Source organism: Erpetoichthys calabaricus, chromosome 14 (assembly GCF_900747795.2).
Source record: "Erpetoichthys calabaricus chromosome 14, fErpCal1.3, whole genome shotgun sequence".
NCBI classification, from domain to species: Eukaryota; Metazoa; Chordata; class Cladistia; order Polypteriformes; family Polypteridae; genus Erpetoichthys; species Erpetoichthys calabaricus.
In genome coordinates, this window is record NC_041407.2 from 35600318 (window position 1) to 35627051 (window position 26734).

At 40.5% G+C, this 26734-nt stretch overlaps 1 protein-coding gene across 1 annotated transcript in view; it reads left to right on the top strand.

Moving 5' to 3' along the window:
- The window catches only part of LOC114643482 (E3 ubiquitin-protein ligase rnf213-alpha), a 97226-nt gene that overhangs the window by 4994 nt on the left and 65498 nt on the right, over positions 1–26734 (top strand). The window contains exon 3 of the mRNA XM_051918955.1: positions 23848–24717. Within this exon, the coding sequence (XP_051774915.1) occupies positions 23848–24717 (870 nt within the window). The remainder of the gene's footprint in view (positions 1–23847; positions 24718–26734) is intronic.

Here is a 26734-nt window from a genome sequence, read left to right on the forward strand (position 1 = left end):
ATTTGTTTGCTTTTCTCTGTCTTTCTGACATTCTCTGATCCTGATCCGCACTCCTTTGAAGAGGAAGATATGTTTGCATTCTTTTAATTGTGAGACGGAACTGTCATCTCTGTCTTGTCATGGAGCACAGTTTAAACTTTTGAAAAAGAGACAAATGTTTGTTTGCAGTGTTTGAATAACGTTCCTGTCTCTCTACAACCTCCTGTGTTTCTGTGCAAATCTGTGACCCAAGCATGACAATATAAAAATAACCATATAAACATATGGTTTCTACTTCACGGATTTTCACCTTTCGCGGGGGGTTCTGGAACGCAACCCCCGCGATGGAGGAGGGATTACTGTACCAACATTTAATTTTATTATTGTTAATATTAATATTGTTGCTAGTGTTGGTTAATTTTCATCCTTCCTTTAAATATAAATACAGGAAAAAGCTAAACTGTGCTTAAAGTTATCAAAATTGGAACCCAACATTGACAGTAATAGCTCTATAAAACATAAAGACAACCAAAGTCATGTGTAACCTATTATCTATCTACTTCTTTTTATCTGGATTCATATTTAACTATATACATTTCCTAAACTAAAAATATAGAAATTTAGGGAAATGTTTACTCCTTAATCAAGCCATGCAACTGTTCCTATTAATAATTAATTAATTAATTAATTAATAAAGCATTTGATGCCCAGAAGAAAAACTGAAAGACATACACAAACCCAAAAAAACCAAAACTTTCTGCAATCACTTGTTAAAATCCCCAAATGCAATATTAGGGGGTGGTAGAAATCTTACTTTTAGTTGTATCCAGTACAGGTTTCAAGTGTTAGCAATTTATGACTGAAAGAAAATGGTGGAACTTTCAATTCCTGGAGGTGCTATGTCAAGTAAAAAGGTTGAAAACCCCTGGCCTAGATGTGCCATGTGACATTTAATCATATATGTGTCAATAGTCTACTGTAGTTAAGCATTTGCTTTGATTAACATGCCTGCTATTATATAAAATCATGCAGTGTGACTACTGTTGGTAGTAACTGAGATCCCAAATCACGTTCTTCTGTGCAGGATTGGTTTTATATTAGTGGTGGCCTTCACCAGATGGCAAAATATTTTGTGTAGCCTTTTCTTAAAGTTTGGGAACACCTGATTTAAGCTATTCCATTAGCAATGGCTGAGAAAGACATTTATGATTGTTGCTTTATATTTAAAATTGTCCCAGATGGTTTAAAAGACAAAATTGTTGATACTCGTAAAGGTAGTGTGGTCAAGTTTACATATCACAGAAGTACAACTTTGACTTATCATTTAGGAACAAAACATGTACAGGTATAATGCTGCTACTAAAAACTGTAACATTAAAGAGCAAAAGCTACAGCAGACTGGAATCCGTGATTATACAAATTGAAGTGCATCCATAAATTAAATCAAGAGTATTAAGTCAGTATGAAAATGTGTAGGATGGCAATTGTAGTTGAATGTGGTGTTACATGCCCAGATACTTGCCCTTTTGTTAAATTTCTAGCTCTTTTGAATGAGCCTTAGCTTCTCTATGTTGTTCTTTGGCAATCCTGTTAAAACTGCATTAAAATTAATATAGTCTGCTAAAAACAAGCATGTATCAGCCTCTCATAGTCTGATAGGATAGAAAATGTGCAATGTCTTTATAACTTTTATTGATACTAGATTTAATGTTGAGTCAAAGTGACTCTTAAATTCTTTACTTTTTGCTTTACTTGTACATAACTTTTTTTTCATTTGATGGTGGTTTTTCTGCATTATAGCTAAAAGTTAAGATTTCTGTGCATTCATTCTGCAATCAATGTTCACTTGAAGGGCTTAGTTGTTGACAGTAAAACTTTTTGTCATGATCAAAATTTTTCAATTATATTGTTATGTTAGCAGTACAGTACATAATATTTTTCTTTTTGAGATCAATTTTTTGTTTGATTTCAAAAAGATAAAGGAGATAACAAAGAAAAACATTTGTACATATAAAATTGAACCCCCCCCCCCCACCATAGTTATAGAAAGGAAAACAGAGTAAAATATAAATTAATTAAACACGCTGGTCCCTGAAAAAACCCATAGGCCCACACATCTGGCTGTGCAAGAGAAAACTAAAATGTACTTAAGTTGGATCATAGGCTCCCTGACCTAATCATGAAAATAGTGTCTTCCAACTTGCCAATGGTTTGAGCCAGTACACTGATCTGTGTGGCTGACAGTTCTAACATCACAAGGCTGTAAAAAAAGTCCCGACAGACAAAATAACAAGGTCAAGGTACTTCCATTGGCAAGCTGTAAGAATTTTTGCTAATATTGTAACTATTGAAATAATGCACTGGTGATGGACAGAGAGACGAAAAACAGTAGACAAATCTAAAAGGAGTAGTAGAATAATAGGAGAGCAAGATATACAGTAGAGACAGATAAAATTGAGGAGAGCATGAAAGCAGTTGAGGCCCAAAGAACTGCAACAGTGGGACATTCACAGAACATATGGAGAAAAGTGCCTGGTGCACAAAGTGACAAAGTGGGTTAGGAGATAAACCCATCACTAAACACTTTCTAGGATAGTGATAAACTCTATGAATAAATTTATTAGTATTTCAGGAGGAATTTTTTTTTGTTTTTAAAAATTGTTTTCTAAGACAATGGAGTTGACAGGGATACAGTAGGTCAGTGATCCATTACTGAGTGACTGGGATAGGTGTAATTGTATTGTATTCCTAAGGTAGCAATGATAGATTGGCCTGCTAGCTCTGTGAAGAGGATTACTTGTGTTCTGTTTCGTGTATTGTATTTACCCCATTTTTTGACACCCATTACCTGCAAAACCTACCTGGAAAAGGAGTCTCTCTTTCATTTCTTTAATTTTTTTTCCCTGCAAGGGTTTTTTTTGGAGGAGTTTTTTCTTGTCCTAGGGAGTCAAGGCTGGGAGGCTTTCAGTAAAACAGAGCCCATTGTTGTACTGCTTGTGTGATTTTGGGCTATACTAAAAAAAAAAAGAAAAAATAATCGTTGTTATTGTAATTATGGAATCATGAAAGTAGACATATAAAGAAGAAATAAGTTTAGTGGAGATCAAAGGAAAAGAAAAATTCAAATAATGCATGCTTCAGAACAGGGCAGAAAAATGTATTCCACACTTCTGTAAATACAAAAAGAAAGCGGAAGAAGGGATTGTATGTTGGCCTTTAATAAACTGGAATGAGGTGTGCCCGGTTTTTTCTAACAAATCTCAGAGTGTGCTGATACCTTGTGAAGCACAACTTGGATAGGAGATGTTGGTTGCCTACCAATGTTGAGAGAGCTATTGTGAACTACTGATGTAAGGGAGTGCCAACATGGAAAAAAAAAAAAACTGCTTTTCTACCTTTTGCTAAACACGCAAAATGTAACTTATAATAGGACTATATTCATCTAATGCCTTTTTGTTTTTAACCTGATAAATGTTAGCTGCTGCAAAGAGTGAGGAGAGACAAGGTTCTTAAGCCAGGGCAGAGGTGAAAATGCCGGGTTTGCTTACTATGCATAAGCAGATCAAATGGAGAACATATGCACAATGGAACAGTTCAAAATCTGGAAGAGAAATGCCTCCACCCAATCTGGCTCAAATCAAAATGGAGTCTTTGATGGCAGGTCTTTTAGCACTCCATAGAAAAAAAAACTTATGGCTGACCTGACCTGAATACGAAAAGGACAAAGGAGGGGGAAGGGGGATCTTTGAACTAACAATATTTAAATGAGGGACAACATTCATTTAAATGATTACCAAAAAAAGACTGAAAAGGAAGGAGAGAGGTTATTCCAAGACATCTTTGACTGTTTAACCTCATGAAACAAGGTGTGAAAATTTGACAGCACAATTTCAGTAATGGACAGTGTTGTGCAACTTCACAACTCACAAGAACTAGCTCAAAGTTCAGTTCATACAGATTTAAATGAATAAATTCATGTTCATAGTTTACCAATTCAATTTTGAACTAGTTCATGTTCAGTTCAGTTAGAGAATAAATGACCCATGAGTTTACTTTTTTCAATTTTGCATGCCTTATATTAGTCTATTATAGTGTTCTTGAATAAAATACAATAATTATGAAGACTTTTTACTTACATACACTTCATTGAGTTATACCCAGCAACAAACACGTATAATATCCTCCCAGTCAAAAAAGAAATTAAATAAACTAAACTTCTCTTTTTATTTCAAAACATTCCAATATAGCACCTCCAAATCCGAGACCATGGTCCTCAGCCGGAAAAGGGTGGAGTGCCCTCTCAGGGTTGGTAGCGAGATCCTGCCCCAAGTGGAGGAGTTCAAGTATCTCGGGGTCTTGTTCACGAGTGAGGGAAGAATGGAGCGTGAGATCGACAGGCGGATCGGTGCGGCATCCGCAGTAATGCGGGCATTGCATCGGTCTGTCGTGGTGAAAAAGGAGCTGAGCCGCAAGGCGAAGCTCTCAATTTACCAGTCGATCTATGTTCCTACCCTCACCTATGGTCATGAGCTATGGGTAGTGACCGAAAGAACGAGATCGCGAATACAAGCGGCTGAAATGAGTTTCCTCCGCAGGGTGTCTGGGCTTTCCCTTAAAGATAGGGTGAGAAGCTCAGTCATCCGGGAGGGGCTCAGAGTAGAGCCGCTACTCCTCCGCATCGAGAGGAGTCAGATGAGGTGGCTCGGGCATCTGATCAGGATGCCTCCTGGACGCCTCCCTGGTGAGGTGTTCCGGGCACGTCCAACTGGGAGGAGGCTCCGGGGAAGACCCAGGACACGCTGGAGGGACTATGTCTCTCGACTGGCCTGGGAACGCCTTGGGATTCTCCCGGAAGAGCTAGAAGAAGTGGCCGGGGAGAGGGAAGTCTGGGCATCTCTGCTCAAGCTGCTGCCCCCGCGACCCGACCTCGGATAAGCGGGAGACAATGGATGGATGGATGGAAATTGTTTTTTAAACAGTTAGATTCAATAATAACCTCATTCATTTGGAACTCAAAACACCCACGTATCCGAAGAGCGACCCTACAAAACCTCAGGCAGAAGGTGGCATGGCTTTACCTAACTTTCAGTTTTATTACTGGGCAGCAAACATACAAGCGATAAAAACCTGGACACAAATAAATGAACATACACAGGCTTGGTCCGCAATAGAAGTAAAATCCTGTAGTACTTCTTTATATTCCCTGCTCTGCTCTCCAATAAATGAAAGTTATCGCAAATATACTAATAACCCAATTGTGCTTTACTCACTCAGAATATGGAACCAAATTAGAAAGCATTTTAAGATGGAAAATCTTTTATCAGTGGCACCTCTGCAAGGGAACCACCTCTTTCAACCTTCGCAAGTATATCCAGTTTTTAATACCTGGAAAAGTTTTGGGATTAAAATGCTCAGAGATCTTTATATAGACAACATATTTACATCTTTTGAACAATTACGTTCAAAATTCAACCTCCCAGCTACACATTTCTTTTACTATCTTCAAATAAGAAATTTTGTTAAACAGAAATTGCCCGATTTCCCCCACCTTGCACCCTCCACAATGCTGGAAAAAATACTGCTCAATTTCGAGGAAACAAACACTATTTCCGCAATATATAAAATCTTATTAGAGTCCCTACCTTTCAAAGAATCAAGAGGACATTGGGAAGAAGATCTCTTAATCAATATATCAGAAAAGGAGTGGAAGGTAGCAAAGCAGAGAATTATTCAACTAAAAATTATATATCGAGCCCATCTGTCTCGCTTAAAACTGTCCAAAATGTTTCCAGGGCAGGATCCAACCTGCGAGCGCTGCAACCAAGCTCCTGCCTCACTGGGTCACATGTTTTGGGCCTGCACCAAACTAACATCATTTTGGACAAAAATTTTTAAGTGCATCTCAGACAACCTTGGTATCACAATCCCTCCTTAACAGCTGTGTTTGGTGTTCTTACAGATGGACTTGAATTGGAGAAGGACAAGCAAACGGTGATTGCATTCACTACACTTTTGGCACGCAGACTTATTTTGTTAAATTGGAAGAATCCTAATTCTCCTCTTATAAGTCAGTGGGAAACCGATGTTTTATATTATTTGAAATTGGAAAAAATCAAATTTTCAGTTAGAGGATCTGTACAACATTTTTTCAAAACATGGCAGGATTTAATCAATATTATTTTAGAATAAAAGAAATAACTATTATCGCATTTAACTCCCTTCTCCATCTCTTATTTACATAGATATTTACTTCTCCCTTTCTTTTGTTTAATGTTGCCTTATTAAAAAGCCTTAAGCAATTTTCCTTTAGCTAAGCTCTCCTTCTCAGGGGTGGGGTTTGATTAGTCTTCAGATTTGTTGGGTTATAAATTGATCTGCTTGTATGGAATGATTACAATGAAAATTAATAAAATAAAAATATTAAAAAAAAAAAAAAAGAAATTAAATAGATGCAAGTATACATATAAATTACCGCTCTACTGTATGTCCAACTATGTGACACAAAATGTGACAGTGGAACCAGTGTGTAGGTGAACTAAACTATTACACTATGAGGGGCCAATCAGGCCATAAATCATATATTTGTGTGCGTAATCTATTTGTTTACATGTGAACACTATTTGTTTATGAATATTTACTATCGGTTTGTGTGCATACTTAATTGGTTTGCGTGTGAACAATACTGGTTTCATTTATATGAACTACTAGCAAAACACCGGCGCTTCACAGCGGAGAAGTAGTGTGTTAAAGAGGTTATGTAAACATATATATACATAAACATATATACTTATATGTACATATCTACATATACACATATCTACATATATACATATATACAGTAATCCCTCCTCCATTGCGGGGGTTGCGTTCCAGAGCCACCCGCGAAATAAGAAAATCCGCGAAGTAGAAACCATATGTTTATATGGTTATTTTTATATTGTCATGCTTGGGTCACAGATTTGCACAGAAACACAGGAGGTTGTAGAGAGACAGGAACGTTATTCAAACACTGCAAACAAACATTTGTCTCTTTTTCAAAAGTTTAAACTGTGCTCCATGACAAGACAGAGATGACAGTTCCGTCTCACAATTAAAAGAATGCAAACATATCTTCCTCTTCAAAGGAGCAAACAAATCAATAGGGCTGTTTGTTTTTAAGTAAGCGAAGCACCGCGGCACAAAGCTGTTGAAGGCGGCAGCTCACACCCCCTCCGTCAGGAGCAGAGAGTGAGAGAGAGAGAGACAGAGAAAAAAATCAATACGTGCCCTTTGAGCTTTTAAGTATGCGAAGCACCGTGCTGCATACTTAAAAACTGCACACAGAAGGTAGCAACGTGAAGATAATCTTTCAGCATTTTTAGACGAGCGTCCGTATCGTCTAGGTGTGCGAACAGCCCCCCTGCTCACACCCCCTACGTCAGGATCACAGATAGTCAGTGCAAGAGAGAGAGAAAGAAAAGTAAGTTGGGTAGCTTCTCAGCCATCTGCCAATAGCGTCCCTTGTATGAAATCAACTGGGCAAACCAACTGAGGAAGCATGTACCAGAAATTAAAAGACCCATTGTCCTCAGAAATCCGCGAACCAGCAAAAAATCCGCGATATATATTTAAATATGCTTACATATAAAATCCGCGATGGAGTGAAGCCGCGAAAGGCGAAGCGCGATATCTATATAATATACATATATATCTCTATCTATCTATCTATCTATCTGTATATATACATCCCCGTGCTTTGCAGCGGCGAAGTACTGCTTTTAAATTTTTATTAAGAAGAAAACCTTTTTAAATTGAATGAAAATATACCAATAAAAATTTGTTAAGGATCTGTTTTTTTGTGAAGCTGATTTCACACAGCCTCTCCGCTGTTTTATAAACGAACGTCATATAAGGTCTTCCTTTTTTGTTGCTTTGCCAACGGAAGAAGCCTTTTTATTTAATCCTGTTTTTACGATTGTTGTGTTTGTATACCATGTTGTCAGTTCAGCACTCTGGTTGTAATATGACCAAGCTGTGCAAGCACACTCTTGAGAATGCAACGTATAGTTGTACAGGAGAAAAGCAATCTTGCCTGAAATCAATGGCAACCTTTTGTAGGTCTATGAACTTAATTTAAACTTTAGGTTTACACGGTGCTCTGTTTCCATAGTACCTGCACTCATGAATATATCTGTATGTGTCAGTCGCTGAAATCCCCGCGCTTGGCACCGGCGAAGTACTGCTTTTAAATTTTTATTAAGAAGAAAAGAAAACCTTTTTAAATTGAGGTAAAATATACCACTAACAATTTGTTAAGGATCTGTTTTTTTGTGTAGCTGACTTCACACAGCCTCTCCACTGTTTTATAAACGAACGTCATATAAGGTCTTCCTTTTTCGTTGCTTCGCCAACGGAAGCAGCCTTTTTATTTAATCCTGTTTTTACAATTGTTCTGTTTGTATACCAGTTTGTCAGTTCAGCACTCCGGCTGTAATATGACCAAGCTGTGCAAGCACACTCTTGAGAATGCAACGTATAGTTGTACAGGAGAAAAGCAATCTTGCCTGAAATCAATGGCAACCTTTTGTAGGTCTATAAACTTAATTTAAACTTTAGGTTTACAGGGTGCTTTCTTTCCGAAGTACCTGCACTCATGAATCTGTCTGTATGCGTCAGTCGCTCAAATCTCCGCGGTTCGCACCGGCAAAGTTCTGCTTTTAAATTTTTATTAAGAAGAAAAGAAAACCTTTTAAAATTGAGGGAAAATATACCAATAACAGTTTGTTAAGGATCTGTTTTTTTTGTGAAGCTGCCTTCACTCGAGTGATCACTTCGAGCTTTAATCCTGAGAAATCACCCCGTAAATGCACACATTTAATTGCACATCTGTTAATATGTATGCTTACAAAGTATTAAAAGACACTCAACAATTACACAGTATTAAAAGACACTCAACAATTAACGTCATTTACCTTCGTTCCCACGTTTGACTCGTGCTGTAAATCTCTTCCTTGTTTTCACTTCACGTGATTACGTAGGAGGCGTAATACGTGATGACGCGATACGTGATTTCGCCTCCTCCATTAGAGTATATGGACAAAAAACAGGTTCCAGTTATGACCATTACGCATAGAATTTCGAAATGAAACCTGCCTAACTTTTGTAAGTAAGCTGTAAGGAATGAGCCTGCCAAATTTCAGCCTTCTACCTACACGGGAAGTTGGACAATTAGTGATGAGTGAGTCAGTCAGTCAGTGAGTCAGTCAGTCAGTGAGGGCTTTGCCTTTTATTAATTAGTATAGATATTGGTCCTTGTCCGTATATTATCGGTTTCTGCGTGAATCATATCCGTTTGTATATGCATACCACTGGTTTGCATGTGAACTATATTGATTTGCGTGTGTATATCACTGGTTCCAGAACATTTGTTATTGGTTTGTGAGTGAACTACATCGGTTTAGGCTCGCATGTCATCAGTTTGCATATGAACAATATTGGTTTGCATTCTGTGTCGGTTTAACAATGGCTTTGTGTATGCACTATATTGGTTTCATGCACGGCTTACACTGGTTTCATGTGGGTAACATGTCGGTTTTGCGCTTGAACTCTATTGGTTTTATGTGTGTACTATGTCAGTTTCTCATATGAAACATACTGGTTATGCATGCACACCCTATTGTAACTTTGTGTATAAACTATATTGGATCTGTGTGTGAACTATATTGGTTGTTCATGTGATCTTCAGCCGAAATGGGCGGGGCAAGAAACAGGAACTGAAGGTCCAGTAGAGTCATGGAGTGTGAATAGAAGTGGGAAGGAGAGGGATCTGCGTTTAAACTGTACAGTATTTTTTTTTTTTTTTGCATGTTTTCGAGAGGACTTGGTGGTAATTATTACTATTTAACAGAATCTACCTTTGCCTCTGTAATGATCACAAGGCTGAAGTCAGGTACTTATTTTGTCATCTTTTTATTTGCTCTCAGCTACATGTTTGCTTGCAACCAGCAACTGTACTTTTTCACACAGCTTTTGCAAGCTAATTACTTATTCTAAATGCAAAATATTGTACATTTAATACTCACAACATTATGTAACATAACATTTAGTTACTACTGGTTACATTTCTTATGTCCAGCGATCCTGTACAGACAGGTAAAGTGACTTGCTCATGGTCACACAGTGTCAATATCAGAGTTGAACCGACAAACTCAGGGTTTAAAGGGCAAATCCGTAACCACAATGCCCCAATGCTTGCACATCTATCACATGTATATTATTTGACACAATATAAACGTGTCCAAGTAAGTTTCCTTCGTTAAGTTGAGTTTAACATTGTCAACCCTTTGAAGTCCAAAATCTGGAATATTTATTCTTTCAAATAATGTATCAGTTTGCCGATTAATATACACTCTGTAGAATATTTTGCCTTGCTGTTAACACTGAAGAAAAAGCTGGTTTGTGAATAAGTAGTTGACTGCAAGCATATATGTAGCTACGAGTGAATAAAAAGCCAGCTGAATGCATACCTAACTTAAGTCCCATGATCATTTCAGATGTTAAAAATAATCACTACCAAGCCCTTTCACAAACATTAAGTGGCATTAAGTGGAAAGTCGTCAAAATATTCTGCAAGACAAAAGATTTGCATGCATATTTATTCATTCAGTATTTTTTCTTATGCTGTGACAAAACATTTCCAAAGTCAAAATAAACCATTTTCTGTAGACATTTAACTGAAGAAGAAAAACTACAACGTTAATGTTTGCATAAGTATTTAAACCTCTGTACTTTGGAAGCTCCATCTTTACACCAATGACAAATTAATTACAAAGGTGACAGTCGTTTAACAGTCATAATTAAACTTAATGAGGTGCTACTTGTGAGTCCTTTCTATCTCTCTGGATTTAAAAAGCCCCCTTTGCATTGGCCGTAGTCTTTGTTGGACAGTCACTGCAAAAATGAAGACAAAGGAGCATTCTACTGATGTGAGAAACAAAGTTATTGAAATGCATAAGGCAGGGAATTGTTATAGAAATATCAAAAGAGTTTGAATGTCCCATTGTGCACTGTTGAATCCATCATCAGAAAGTGGAAATTCATCACAGCACCCAGACTCTTACTAGAACAGGCCATCCCTTAAAACTCAACATCAGAGTAAGACATTGACTGGTGAGAGAGGCAACTAGAAATCCAACCGTCACTCTCAGATGTCTGCAATGCTCTTTGGCTGAAACTGGAGTGAAGGTGCAGGGGTCCACAATTTCAAGAGCTCTCCATTAAACAGGCCTCTATGGGAAGGTAGCATGAAAGAAGCCATTCCTTAAGAAGTTGCACATAAAAGAACGTATGGTGTTTGCCACAAAGCATGAGAAAGACCAGTTAAGATGTGGGAGAAGGTTTTATGGTCAGATGAGACCAAAATAGAACTTTCTGGTCAGATTTCAAAGTGGTATGTACAGCTTAACAATAATGCTGCCCGTGCCTCAAGAACCACCATACTGTACCTACAGTGGAATATGGTGGTGGCAGCATCATGCTGTGGGGATGATTTTCATGTGCTGGGACTAAGAATCTTGTCAGAGTTGAAGGAACAATGGATGGACACAAATATCACACAATATTGCAGGAGAACTTGTTCCAGTCGTCTATGAATCTAAAGCTCGGGAGAAGATTCATCTTTCAACATGACAATGACTCTAAGTATTAGGCCAAAGTGACACTGGGATCTCTAAAAACAGAAAGGTGAATGTTTTGAAATGGCCAAGTCAAAGCCCTAATCTTAACCCTGTTGAGAATCTGTGGCACTATTTGAAAATTTCTATTCAAAAGTGCCATCCCACCAACTTAGAGGGTCTCTTGAAATCCTGCCAAGAAGAATGGGGAAGAATCACTCCTGAACAATGTGCAAAACTGGGGCATACTTACATATCCAAAATAACGAAGGTTGTTACTGCAGCAAAAGGGTTCTTGACAAAGTATGAATATGTAGAGCTTGAATACTTAATGCAAACACTAACTTTGGAGTTTTTCTTTTTCAGTTAAATATCTACAGAAAGGGTTTATTTGGACTTTGGAAATGTATTGTTGCAGCACAAGAGTTCTTATTAAAAGGACTGAATGAATAAATATGTGGACAAATCTTTTGTCATCCAGAAAATTAGGATACTTTTAAAGGGACTGAATGCTTTGGCACATAACTGTGTGTTTGTGAAAAGGCTTGATGGTAATTATTTTTAACAGAATTTTCCTTAATTCTAAAGTGATCTCGAAGCCGAAGTTAGGTACACATTTTGGCTGGCTTTTTATTCACTCCTAGCTAGAGCCAGTATAAGTTTGCAGTCAGCTGCATATTTTGGCATATTTTGCCTTGCTGTTACAATAAAATAAGTAACTAGTTTGCAAAAGCTGTGAAAAAAAGTACAGTCGCGGATTGCAAGCAAACATGTAGCTGGGAGCGAATAAGAAGATGGCCGAATACATACCTAACTTCAGCCTTGTGTTCATTTCAGACTCTATGCCACATTGCAGGATTTTTCAGGTCAGTATCTTGTCACTTCCCTTCACATTACTAAACAGCCATATGTTTCCCTTCAGGTAGAAGACCTGAGGTCTCATTTATAAAACTTGATTTGGATATGAGTGTGCAAATGCACAAACGCCAAAAAACAGGGAAATGCCATGCCAACAAAAAAAATAAGATTTTTAAAACCTGTCAAACACACATTTCATTGCTATTTACCTTTGTAAATTACAATTGTCTTATAAATGTGTGTATGTGGACACACCTTTAACGCTGAGTGGGTCCACCCTAAAACAACCATATATGGACTATACTAAACAACCTCATATACATGATGCTGCAGAACTTTGGTGGCTGGTAAAGCAGCCTCCTACCTGATGCATCCAGTCACCACCAACTGCATTTGAGAACTTCTATGACGCGCTCTGAACTCAAGCACCTCTCTTCTGAGCACTGGGGTTGGGGAAAAGTATAAGGTGCCAGCTTCTCAGTGGGTTGCCACTATCACCTGACATGATTACTGTTGCAATGAATAGTATAGGGCAGTGGTTCCCAAACTTTTGAAGACTTTATACCCCTTTTCAGCTTCACAGAATCTCTGCCTACCACCTTAAGAATGCCTTGTTCATACTAGAACCAGTAATTGGCATGCATTATATAGACTTTACATGATAACAAAAAGTATTACTTGACTTTTAATTTATTATATTCTATTTTTTATTCTACTCATCATTAATGTGATGGGTTGACCTGCTTGGTCTGTGTGCTTTTTGGTATTTGAAATTTCATTTTAGAAGCAAAAACGAAAACTCGAAAATGAAAAGAATTTTCAGATTTTGATTTTTGATTAAAGAATAAAATGAGGGCAAATTAGGTATTTTTTAATTCTGTGGTAACAAATAACAGTATTAAACTTAAAATTACACATACTTTTCAGGATTTATTTGTGATTCAAATAATGAAAGTGTAATAGCTCAAAAACAACAAAACAGATGCATTTTCGTTTGCTGGCACCGGAGATACTTCTTCTTCTGCACGATTTTTGACGACACATGAGAACAGTCTTCCTCACAACACATCGACCGAAGGCCTTGAAGTTACACTGCATGGCATCAGCAGAGGATGATGGACCATTACGTTGTTTTTCTGAACAGTAAAAGAGTGACACTCCGGGACGAGGACATGACTGCAGAAAAACCGAGTCACATCTTTCAGGTAAAAATACAAGCTTTGCAAACTTTGCTTCATTGATGTAGCAGTTCTTTTATGAACGTTAATGGTGTTACTTACTGTGAAACAGCTAACCTTTGGTGATTTCATTTACTAACACTAAGTATGACAAATTTTATAGTGCTAGCATTTTGAATGTGTGAAAATGTGTGAATGGTTGCTCATTGACAAGTGTAACACATGTTAAGAAAACTTTCTGTAAATCACGTTGCTCTCCTAACGTGTTACACTTGTGCGCAGTTAATACTCAAAACAACTACTAGCTATAGTAGCCGGTAAAAGTCAATGAGCAACCATTCAAAAATGCTAGAACTATAGAAAATGCCAGACTTAGTGTTAGTAAATGAAATCATTAATGTTAGCTGTTTCACAGTAAGTAATAACAATAACGTTCATAAAGGGTCTGCTACATCAATGAAGCAAAGTTTGCAAAGCTTGTATTTTTACCTGAAAGATGCGACTCAGTTTTTCTGCAGTCATGTCCTCGTCCCGGAGTGTCACTACTTTTACTGTTCCAAAAAACAACATAATGGTCCATCATCCTCTGCTGATGCCATGCAGTGTAACTTCAAGGCCGTTGGTCGAAGTGTTGTTAGGAGGACTGTTCTCATGTGTCGTCAAAAATCGCGCAGAAATACGTCCGGTTTCAGACAACGAAAATGTGTCTGTTTTGTTGTTTTTGAGCTATTACACTTTCATTATTTGAATCACAAATAAATCCAGAAAAGTATGTGTAATTTTAAGTTTATGACTGCTATTTGTTGCCACAGAATTAAAAAATACCTTATTTTCCCTCATTTTATTCTTTAATCAAAAATCAAAATCTGAAAATTCCTTTCATTTTCGTTTTTTCGTTTTTGCTTCTAAAATGAAATTTCAAATACTAAAAAGTACACGGACCCTGCTTCTTGGAGCACAGTTTCTGCAGGTTTGGTGAAATGCATGACAGTTTTAGTCTTAATCTGTTCTCAATAGAAAAGTCAATGTCTGTACTGCAATTTTAGTGCAGTAAGTGTAGAAAACCGCTTTGACAGAGGTTTGGGAATGGCAACTGGATATTTACAGGCCGTGTTTGAAAGTTCTAGATATTCTGTATGTAAACTTAACTAATGTCTGACTGCAATTTGTCTTGATATTTGCTTTTCAAGTTTCCATTCATGGCTATCACTATTACGTTCATTTGCTGGTTTAGTGGGTGCAACAATTGAAAGGACTTTGACTCCTAACCTTTGCACTGTCAGTTGCGTGAGAAGCTCATTGAGGTCTTGTTTGACACAATGTGCCAGGTCAAGTTGGTTTGCAGACAAGAAAAATCCAGGTATCATTCTCATCAAGTCCAAAATGTAAAATTTCCAATTGTTTAATTGATTTTGTCATGCACATCAAATATATTACCAGTTTAAGCCCTAAACGCTGACATTTAAGTAATTTAAAAAGGGAAAAAATGCCAGAAAGCCAGTTCTTGTCATGTAAGCAGTCTGAAAGGGGAATGGATGATCATAAAGGACACCTCATGTTGTAGATGTTTTGTTTCTAGGTGTCTCCTTAGTAGTGATTGTTTCATACTTTTATTAGAGAGTTCCTCACTACACTCCACATACTGCTATTGAATGTAATTGCCGGTACTGTTACATGTGAAGACCAACTCAATGTATTGTCATTGAGTCGGTCTCTTTGGTTGGTCTCTTTGCTACATGTAGTTTTCTGCTAGGTCACTTGTTTGATTATTTGTTGTAAAATGTTGACATAAGTTGATGTGAAGCTCTGCTCAGTCCCAGACAAACCACTGGTTTCAGTGGCTGCATTGGGCTTTCTGTATTTTAACTTTGATAAGCTGAGCTTTAGATGACTTTTCTGATATAGCATTTTTTAGCTAAATCAGGTAGCTTAGTTGTAGGGATGATTTAATGCGACTAGTCTGCCAAATCCTTCGTATGGATACAAATAGTAAGGGGTCACACTGTTTTCATCATTTGAATGTCTGAAATAAGAGCACAGTTTTAAGCAATTGTAGTTTAATCACACACTACACAAACTAGACGGGGTATGCACAGTACACTTCAACATGTGAAAAGCAGTGGCCGAACAGAGAGAACAGAAGTTATATGGTAAATTTCGCCATTAAAATTTGAAATGTTTCGAATACCCCTTGGAGGGAATTTGTGTAATTGTAGGGGTACACATACCACATTTTGGGAACCACTGGTATAGGGGATATGAAATACTGAGGCTTCGGCCAGCTGCCTTAGCAACAAGGCAGTCTGTCTTACTAATGCTGGGGATAACTCAGCACATACTGTATTTCCAAGAGAATGGCTCCTGAAAGTCTAAATCAGCTCATAAGCCAGTCATCATCATGGTGAAAAAATTATACCAGTCTCTAAAAGCTTGTTTCCTTCATCTATGACCATTTGTATAGTCTTCAAGGAGTACCAGACAAGTCATGCTGTGTCAAATCATTAGGCTATAAATACACTTTAGGGCATAATATCTATAGCTTATTGTACGCAGGGAGTAAATCACACCTGTGTTCTAATCCTGTTAAGTGACAGGTAGCCAATATAAACAGACGAAAAAGCAAAAAAGCTCTTCAGTGCAAATATGCAGCATTGGGCCTCTTTAAGGTGAACTAAAATTGAGTATATACATATTCATCACTTTTGAAGTTTAATATGTTTGTCATCTCAACACACATTATACACTCAGTGATATGAATTATAAGCACGAGTTGTGAGCGCATGAATTGTTGATGCGCACAGATGTTTACAGGGCCACGCAGTTACAAAACAGATCTATTCAAATGCATGCAAAAAAAAAAACCACACTTTGTAATGAGTCTCTTTTGCACAGTGGGGCTATAAGAATTTTGTGTATGGGAAGCAACAGATGAAATTGCTGGTAATGTGCTTTTTCTCTTTCTAATCAGCCAACATTCACCACTTCTGTGTGAGATGTAAATCTGGCATGAATAATAACAAACCTCTATGTGCAAAAAAAAAAAAAAGTTAAACAATGGCTTCTTTTAGTTCTTTACTTTTTAATAAAAAAGGGGAAGTAAAGCATCAAATTATTTCCCCCCAATAGTTAATTAGCAAAAAAATATTTTTACTGGCTAAGATAGAAAATACATTTATTTTTGTAAAATTCTAAATATACCTTTCTGACATGTATTGTGTATCTCCCCTGTCTTTGTTAAAAAAAAGATCTGTTTGGATGATTTTATGTTGCTTGCTTTCAAATTATATACTATATAATATTCAAATTATAGCAAACATTCATATGCCTGCCTGAATTACTTGGACAAAAGTAATTGCGATTAATTGACTAATCGACACAAAATCAATAAATTAATCACTAATAGACTAAATATTAGAGACAGCACTAATCATATTGTGAAACAAGCTGTGGTGACAATAATGTATTTGAGCCATCTCACTGGGCCAGATTTTCCATAATGTACCAGGGCTGCAGCTTCTATGTGATAGTGTCCATCACCACATATTCTTATGGCATCCCATCCAGTGCCAGCTAAGGACAGCAGCATTCCAGCACCAGAAATATCCATTATGCTTGACTTCAGTCTAAGAGCAGCTGGGAATGAGCCTGCTTAAGGAATTTATTGACTCACTTGAACATGTACAATAAAACTGGAGAGATGCATTTACCATTAAACAATGCCCTGATGCAACCTGCCGACATGACAAGTCACAATTGATCTTTTGAAATGAATTTATTATAACAGCAAACAAAACCACAAAACATTTCCAAAAGACAATTTCCCCTCTGGGATTAATACAGTGTACCAAATACCAAAAAAAAAACAAAACAATATATACACTTGATGACAAAGGTCAATGTCTTTAAACAATCCATGTCAGCTTTGGCATCTTTAATAGTTGTACTTCAAGATGGCCAGTCCTGTTTTGTATGGACTATTGGCAATATCCTGCCATTTAACCGAAAGGATTCATAACCTCTGAGCTAGTGGTGGAGATTTTTGTAGTGGCAGGGTACAAAGGTAACCCTATTTTGCCTTAGACTCTGTAGACCGTAATAACATGTTCCAAATCCCATACTCCTACCATACTGTCAGGGTTGGGTGCTACTTTAGTTCAACACTTCCCCTTTCTTTTACATCAGTAACCCCAGGCAGTTAGAGTACCAGAACAGGTAGGAAAGAAAGTTACACATGTATTCATGCATTATAGATAATATACCCAAAATAGCAGAGTACAACGAGGCCAGATGTCTCTCTGCCTTATTATGTTAATTGGATCTGGTCCTGTGTGGCAAGGCATGGCCCCTGGATTGAATGGCAGAAACAGGCAGCACTGGCTCTCTGAATATGGTTGGAGAAAGAGAGAGAATGACAGAGAGAGACCAGGCATACGCCAGTTCTTTGGTTTCCTGTCACACCTCATGGACCAATGGAGTGTCATTGTACAGGGTGACTCTGCTCACTAGTGACCAATCCTGTTTAGCCATAGTTCAGTTCTCCCATTCAGGCCCCTCCTCCCCACCAAAACTAACCTACTTTTGTTCCTGTTAGCATTTTTTCCAGTTTCAAAGGATGTACAAATGTTATTTCACACAAACAAGAAACTGTATTCTCAAATCTATTTCTCTTCAAGAGTCATAAATGTACTTGTTCCTTCCAGTCCAGGCTTTCTTCCTATCATATAATTTAAAGTATTTCTGCCTTTGATGTATGGAGTTCACACAATGAAACAACGTCTATCACATCAGTTCTTCCCTTCCCCATCTCAAATGGCTAGAGCACTTGAAATAACTTATCAGTGATCACCTTGCTAAAACCTTGTGGAGTTACAATGGTTTATTTTCAGAAAGTTGTTTTCTTCTTTAAATAATCAATTCAAGGTCATTCTTATATGACAATTAACAAACAATTATAAAAATACTAAATATTAATCTCAGTTACATGGGGTTAAGGTGGTTCACCCTCATCCTAAAGAAAGGCTGATTCCACTGATTCCACACACCGTAAGTGTGGGCAGAGATAGCCTTCATAATGGGGGATACTCATTCACAATGAAGCTACTCCTTAGCAACTGCTAGAGCAGAGCCAAGTGAAATATATTTTGGGTGTGACAATATAGTCTGATTGTCTTAGCCTTTACCACCACAACTACCCTATTCCACTGGTTGCTGCAATTTTGAGGTATCAGTTGTCACAAAAATGAGACATAATCAGATAAAGGTTTGGGGCAGCTACCCATATAATTTGTTCTCCTGGCTGCAAAATTGCATTCTTTTGAAAACAACACTGATGTGCTCACAACAGAGTCCAAGACAAGACTGAGGAAATAGGGAAAAGGGGCAGGCTTTTAAAGGGGAAGACAGAAAAGTGAGGTCATAAGGATCGGGCCCATGTTCTTCAGCCATTGGTTCGAGCACGGACGTGACATCACAGGGGCCGGAGCCAATGAAAGGTCTCCTTCCATTGGCTTGGTCCCGGAAGTGACGTCAAGAGAGCCAGATGGAATCTCCCGGGAATGGTCTACAAGAAAGGGAGAAAAAGAGTCAGTGCACTCTGCCACATCCCGGCATGCCTCAGAACTGCCTTCACTCAAGCCCTTTAGCTGCCTCCCATGCGCACGTGTGTGACAAGGCCCCCCCCTTAGCCCAGACCTGTCGGGTCAGGCGACCCTAACCGAGAGGTCGTGAACCCGAGAAAGAGCATCAGCCTTGTCATGGAGAGCGCCTCTGCGATGGACGAGCGAAAACTTATACGGCTGTAGGTCAAGAAACCACTGGGTGACCCGTGGATTTGACTCCTTGTGCAGGGTCATCCACTGTAGAGGTGCATGGTCTGTGACAAGGGTGAATTCCTGGCCCAACAGGTAGTACCTAAGCTGAGTAATCGCCCATTTAATCGCCAAAATCTTCCTTTCCACCGCTGCATACCTGGTCTCCCGGTCCAACAGTTTCCGGCTCAGGAACATGATGGGGTGTTCCACACCATTGACCCTTTGGCTCAGCACAGCAAAGAAAAGTTAGGTGCCATCAAAATAGGTGCGGACGTAAGGGCCTGTTTCAAGTCACCAAATGCAGCACCTGTCTTCTCAGTCCATACCACAATGTTCGGGGCCCTCTTCTTTGTTAAATCAGTCACCAGTCAGCCGCTCTCTCTGAGAACTGGGGTACAAACCGGTGGTAGTACCCCGCTAACCTGAGAAAGGCTTGGACCTGCTGCTTGGTTCGCGGACGGGGCCATTTCAAAATGGCATCTACTTTGGAGCACTGTGGCCTTACGGTACCCTGACCCACCAGGTAGCCTAAATATTTGGCCTCGCTCAATCCAAAGAAGCATTTCTTGGGATTAATCCGGTGCCCAGCCTCACCAAGTGTCCACAATACCACTTGGACATGCTGTAGGTGTTCCCTCCATGTGCTGGAATAGATGACCACGTCATCCAGGTAGGCAGCACTGTATGAGTTATGAGGCCGGAGCACTTTGTCCACCAGACGCTGGAAGGTTGCTGGAGCCCCATGTAACCCAAATGGAAGGACACAATACTGCCAGTGTCTGCTAGGGGTACTAAATGCGGTTTTAACCTTCGTGGAGTCTGTTAAAGGAACCTGCCAGTACCCTTTTGTCATGTCCAGTGTGGTCAAATATCGAGCCTGTCCAAACCTCTCGAGGAGGTCGTCCACTAGTGGCATTGGATAGGCATCAAATTGGGAGACTTGATTAAGCCGACGGAAGTCATTGCAAAACCTCCAACTCCCGTCAGGCTTACCGACCAGCACAATGGGGCTGGACCAGGGACTATAACTTTCCTCAATCACACCTAGTTCCAGCATGCGCTTGATCTCAAGCTCCACTTCAGCCCCTTTTGCCTCGGGAAGATGATACGGGCGTTCTCGGACAATAACCCCGGGCTCTGTCACAATGTTGTGCTCAACCAGAGAGGTCCTTCCAGGGTTCTCACTGACTACCTCCCGAACAGACCGGATAACTGTCTGGGACTTAAATCCGCACCGAAGTTAAGGCTAGCCGCTCCCTCGGCCGACGATTGGGTTGACTAACCAAATAGTCGACGAGCCCCTTCCTCTCCTTAACTTCGTAGGGGCCTTGCCAATGGGCAAACAACTTAGAGTGGGAGGTAGGCACTAGGACCATGACACGATCTCCCGGGTGGAACTCCTGGAGAGATGTGCCACGGTTGTAATAACGGACCTGTGCTGCTTGGGGCCTCTTCCATGTGACTTTTAAGGAGGGGGCCGAATCTTTCCAAATCTATCGTGTAATTGCGTGATATACTCTAGTATGTTTGTAGAGAGAAGAGCCTCTTCTTCCCATCCTTCTTTTGGGATATCTAATATGCCCCGGGGTTGTTGCCCATACAGTAATTCAAAAGGGGAGAACCCTGTAGAGGCTTGTGGGACTTCCCGATTGGCAAAAAGGACGAGGGGGAGGAGCTGATCCCAGTTCCTTCCATCCTCGCTGACCACCTTATGCAGCATTTGTTTGAGAGTCTGATTGAACCTCTCCACTAAACCATCGGTTTGAGGACGATACACCGCAGTCTTTAAATGCTTTATTTTCAGTAACCTGGCAGTCTCCTTGAACGTCTCCGAGGTGAAAGGTGTCCCTTGGTCCGTCAAGACTTCCTTGGGGATACCCACGTGCATAAAGACCCCTTGTAATTCCCGTGCGATGGCTTTAGAAGTGGCTGAGCTCAACGGAACAGCTTCGGGGTATTTGGTAGCATAATCCACGAGGACTAGAATGTACTTGTGTCCTTGGGCTGAGGGCTCTAGAGGTCCGACTATATCGACCCCAATTCGATGGAAGGGAATGTCAATCAGGGGAATAGGAACGAGAGGAGCACAGTCCTTTCTTGGAATTTGTTGCAATTGACACTCCAGGCAGGAAGTGGAAAAGCGACGAACCTCCTCATTGATTCCCGGCCAGTAGAAACGGAACTTGATCCGCTCCAGGGTTTTTTCGGTGCCCAAGTGGCCACCTAGGAGGTGGGTGTGTGCTAACTCACAGACCTGCCGCCGGAAGGTTCGCGGGATTAGCAGTAGCCTTCTCTCCTGCCCGTCATGCATTGCTACACGATAGAGAAGGTCGTTGTCTAACACAAAGTGAGGACCCTGTGGCATTGACTGGTTAGTGCGCTGGCCGTTGACTAGGACCACTGCATTTTTTGCAGATTTCAGGGAATCGTCACTCCACTGCTCCCTTTTAAAGGAAGCCAGCATCTCTCTAAATTGGAACCGTAAAAGGGAGAGAAGGTCTGGACCGACCTCAGGGAACGTGGTTTCCTCCCGCTCTGCCTCGGCGCTGGTGGGTGACGTGTCGGCACGCAACGGCCTGGGAGTTGCCACATCACTCAGGGCGGTCGCTTCGTCTCTTTCTGCCAGCTGATTACACGGCGTGGAGGCAGCTTGAGACGGCCCATCCCAGTCCATAACTAGGCCCAAGTTAACCCCAGGAGTGGTATGTGTCTCACCGCTTTTGACATTAGACCAGTCCCGCCCTAGTATCACCGGGTGTGGAGGATCAGGGAGGATCGCCATGGTTAATTTCTGAACTGATCCTCCGTAACTGATGACACAAGCAGCGGTCCTGTACCAGCGGGTTTCTCCATGGACACAGGTTATACCGGTCTTAAATTTCAACCACTGTTTCAGTAGCACAAATCGGCGGGCAACAATGGAAATGTTGCTGCCGGAATCGAACAGAGCAGAAGTTTTATACCCGTTAACGATCACCACGCCTGTGTGTGGGACCGCCAACAGTTTGTCAGAGCACACCAACCCCTCTTCCCCTTCCATCTCATTCCCAAGCAGGTTGCTCGCCCGCGATTTCGGGGATGTCGGCACAAGCTCTGGATTGTATGGTGGGGGGTTAGGTTTTAGGACATACTCCAGTTGAGTTCGACCAAGGGACGGTTCAGCTCCCCCAGATTGTGAGGCCATCCTTAGTATATTTACAAGCTCTATGAGCTCTGCTATGTTTCTGAACTGTTTACCCCAGACCGGCTGGGTGAAGCTCTGGGGTAGTGTGTCCAGAAGCAGGTAGCAAGCCACCTGCTCTATTACCTGTGAGTGCTTGTTTTCCTGTGGCCGTAGCCTCTGCCCTACCTTTGCCCGTAGGGACCAGGCTTGTTGAGGGGTTGGCTGCTCTGGGTCGAACCCTCCAGTTTTTCAGGCTACTCACCTGCCAGTCTGGGGGCACCCCTAGGTGGGAATCGGGGCTCTGGCTTCACAGGGAGGCGGGCACTCTCCTCCGAGAGAGCATAAACAGCCCTCTTTGCCTCCCCCTTCCGAAGCAGCCCAATTCTGTGAGCCCCTACCGCACACTCCCTGGCCTGCCTAGATTGCCTAGTGGAGCATGCCGGGGGCAGAGCCTGTACCGGGCCACTCCGAAACACGGGACACCCTCCCTGCCTGGAAACTGGCCCCGGTATGCTCCCACCTGGATGTGTTGCAGGTCCTGTCCCCCTTCTCTTCCAGGACTTCTCGATCCTGCCGACTACGCCAATGTCACAAAAACGAGACATAATCAGATAAAGGTTTGGGGCAGCCACCCATATAATTTGTTCTCCTGGCTGCAAAATTGCGTTCTTTTGAAAACAGCACTGATGTGCTCACAACAGAGTCCAAGACAAGACTGAGGAAATAGGGAAAGGGGCAGGCTTTTAAAGGGGAAGACAGGAAGTGAGGTCATAAGGATCGGGCCCATGTTTTTCAGCCATTGGTTCGAGCCTGGACGTGACATCACAGGGGCCGGAGCTGATAAGGTCTCCTTCCATTGGCTCGGTCCCGGAAGTGACGTCAAGAGAGCCAGATGGAATCTCCCGGGAATGGTCTACAGGAAAGGGAGAAAAAGAGTCAGTGCACTCTGCCACATCCCGGCATGCCTCAGAACTGCCTTCACTCAAGCCTTTAGCTGCCTCCCATGCGCATGTGTGTGACACAGTATATATTTGTTCCTTTAAACTTAGATAACACATTTATTGGGCTGTGCATATGCATATTAAAAATGAGTAAAATATAGGCAATTTATATGCAACTTAAATTACAGAAAGCTTATATGTCCAAAGCAGCGTATGGTTTTTAAATCTTTTGCACAGTATCAAATGTTTTTTATTTCCTTCTTGTAGAAAAAGAAGAAAAAGAAGAGGGAAAAAGTAAATACAGAAGAGCATCTTTCTGTAGCAGGTGACAGAAATAGTTCAGACTTTTCTGATGACACCCAAGTTGAAACTGCATCGAATCTAGAAGACATCAGTCTCGAAACAGTGAAAGAAAAGAAAGATCTGGAGAACAATGTTTTGAATCCCCTAGAAAGTATTGACAAAGAATCCAGTGCCAACAACTCTGAAAATCATGATATACAAATAGATGAAAAAACACAGCTGAACTTAGAATCAGGAGTTGAATCAGTATGTAAGAGAATGCTGAAATTTGAAAATGAAGTTAAAGACTCATGTAAGGATGTGAAGATTGGAGAAGATAACAACAAAAATCTTTTGACAACAAAATCTGAAGACCAGTCGGCCAGTGATTGTTTACATAACTTCCAACAATCTGAAAGTAAACCTATGTCAGCTCCTGTGGACAGTCCTGCATGTTCAGGGCATGTACAAGAAAAGAATTGCTCAATGGTTAAGAAGAATCATGATCAAGTAATGGAAGACTTTATAAATGTAAACCCAAGTCCAGCTGAAAAAAGTAAAAGTACTGAGCCTGAACTAACTACTGCAACTTCAACAACAATGAAACAAAGTACAGAAGCAAAGCCAAAGAAAGATCCCCAGTTAAAAGCAGGAAAAAATAAAGGTGAAAAGGAAAGGGAAGATGACAGTATACCAGAAAACCAAAGACTACCTGAAAAATGTAAAAACCCTGATCAAAATTCAACAAAGATGAAACAAGATACACAGACAAAGGAAAACACTGATCCTCACTTAAGTGAAGAAAGAAACAAAGGTATAAAGCAACTGGCAGCTGATTCTCTACAGCAGTCAAAGGTATGTTAAAACATTAGGTCTTCATTTTGTTTTATATTGTAATGTCATAAACGTAGTGACATTTCACAAAACTGTTCCTTGAATGAATTAATGTTTTCTTCTCTAGCACATGTGCAGTTGATGCACAGAGATGTACAAAGGGGCATGCGGTTACAAAACTCTGGAGTCTATGCAGTTGCCAACACAAAGGTCTTTGAGCCAGGACTGATGACTAAATTTATGCCATATGCATCCTAGCTGACCCTATCGGGGTCATGGACATGTCAAGTATAAACAGACCTTTTGCCTTTGAACTTGAACTAATTAAGTCCTCGCACTTTGTATACAATGCCCATTACTACAAACAATTGAATAGTTTAATGAGGTCCTCAGACTAGCCCCGCTGCAGTCACTTGAAGCCTCTGGTGGAACACCAAAAAGACTAAACTTGACTATAGAGGAAGTAAAAATCGTAACAAGGTTTATGTAGATAAAATAGTGGAATGATAATTACTGAACTTCAACGCTGGAGACAGGAGGGTTGGTGTGTCCACCTGTCTTCCCCTGCCGGTCCTTTCTTCAAACTGGCATCTCACAGGGTATGCGTACACAGCACTTCATTCACTTAGGTTCAGTGTAGTGCTCAGCGCAAGTCAAATTAAAGTTTTGCTTCTTGAAACTTTATGGATTTTTTAAAAATATTTTTGATCTGCAGTTGGTTGAATCTGCAGATATGGAAGCCACAGATACAGAGGTCTGACTATTGTGCATTTTACATTCCTTGAAATGCCAAACAAAATAACAAGTCTTTTTTGTGGTGCATACAGCTTCAGCATTTTGTATCTTACAATATGACATATATTTAAGGGGGAGGGTGTGTATTTATATAATATTTAACAACCTAGATTGTTTTGTAACAAGAGACAATAGAGACTTGATAAGATTTGGGGGATCTACCCTGTGTACTTGAAATAAGGATAAATGGTTTTGGCAAAATAACACAGTAGTCAATCAAGACTGTGTCCAATATGACACTGATTGGGAACTGAAGTAGTTGTGGTTTTATAGGTAGGAGGGAGGAAGAGATGTGTCTTCTGAGCTTGCTGGAAGTGATTTCTGAGGAGGGTTGAGATTATGTCTGGAAGTGGAATCTGTGGAGGAATAGGATGTGAAGTTATAGTGGCTTCCCTTCTGGGGATCTGTAGGGGAAGGAGAAAGAGAATTAGTGCACCCAGTCAACCCTTCTCTTGGCATACAACATTCAGTTAAGCCCACTGACAGCCTCCCATGCGCGAGTGTGTGAAACAGCCACCCCCTCAGCCAAGACCGATCAGGTCAGGCAGTCCTAACTGAGAAGTCGTGAACCAGGAAAGGGCATTGGAGTTGGCTTGGAGAGAATCCCAGTGATAAATGACAGTTAAACAATAAGTTGGAGGTCCAAGAAACACCTTGTGACTCTCAGGTTAGATTCCTTGTGATCGGCCATCCACTGTAAGGCAGCATGATCCGTAAGCAAGGTGAACACAGCCTAGGAGGTAATACCACTGCCCATTTAATCACCAGAGCTTCTTGTCCTACTGCTGCATGCCTGGTCTCCCTGTCAAGCAGTTTCCAGATCAGGAACATCACAGGGTGTTCAACACTGTTGATGCTTTGGCTTAACACGGCTCCATATCCTGTGTCTGAAGCGTCGGTCTGGATAATAGGGACGTTAGGGCCTGCTTCAAGTCACGAAATGCAGCATCATCTTTCTTGTCTCATGCCACATTGTTGGGAGCCCTCTTCTTTGTAAGGTCTGTCAAGGGTGCCGCCCTCTTTCAGAAATGAGGTACGAACTGGTGGTAGTAGCCCAGAAAGGCTTGAACCTGCCTCTTGGTTCTTGGACAGGGTCATTTTAAAATGGCATCAACCTTTGAACACTGTGGTCTAACAGTACCAATGCCCACCAGGTAGCCTAAACATTTGGCCTTCATTAGTCTGAAGAAACATTTATTTTGGTTAATGCGAAGACCGGCCTCACTAAGCACATAGAGCATAA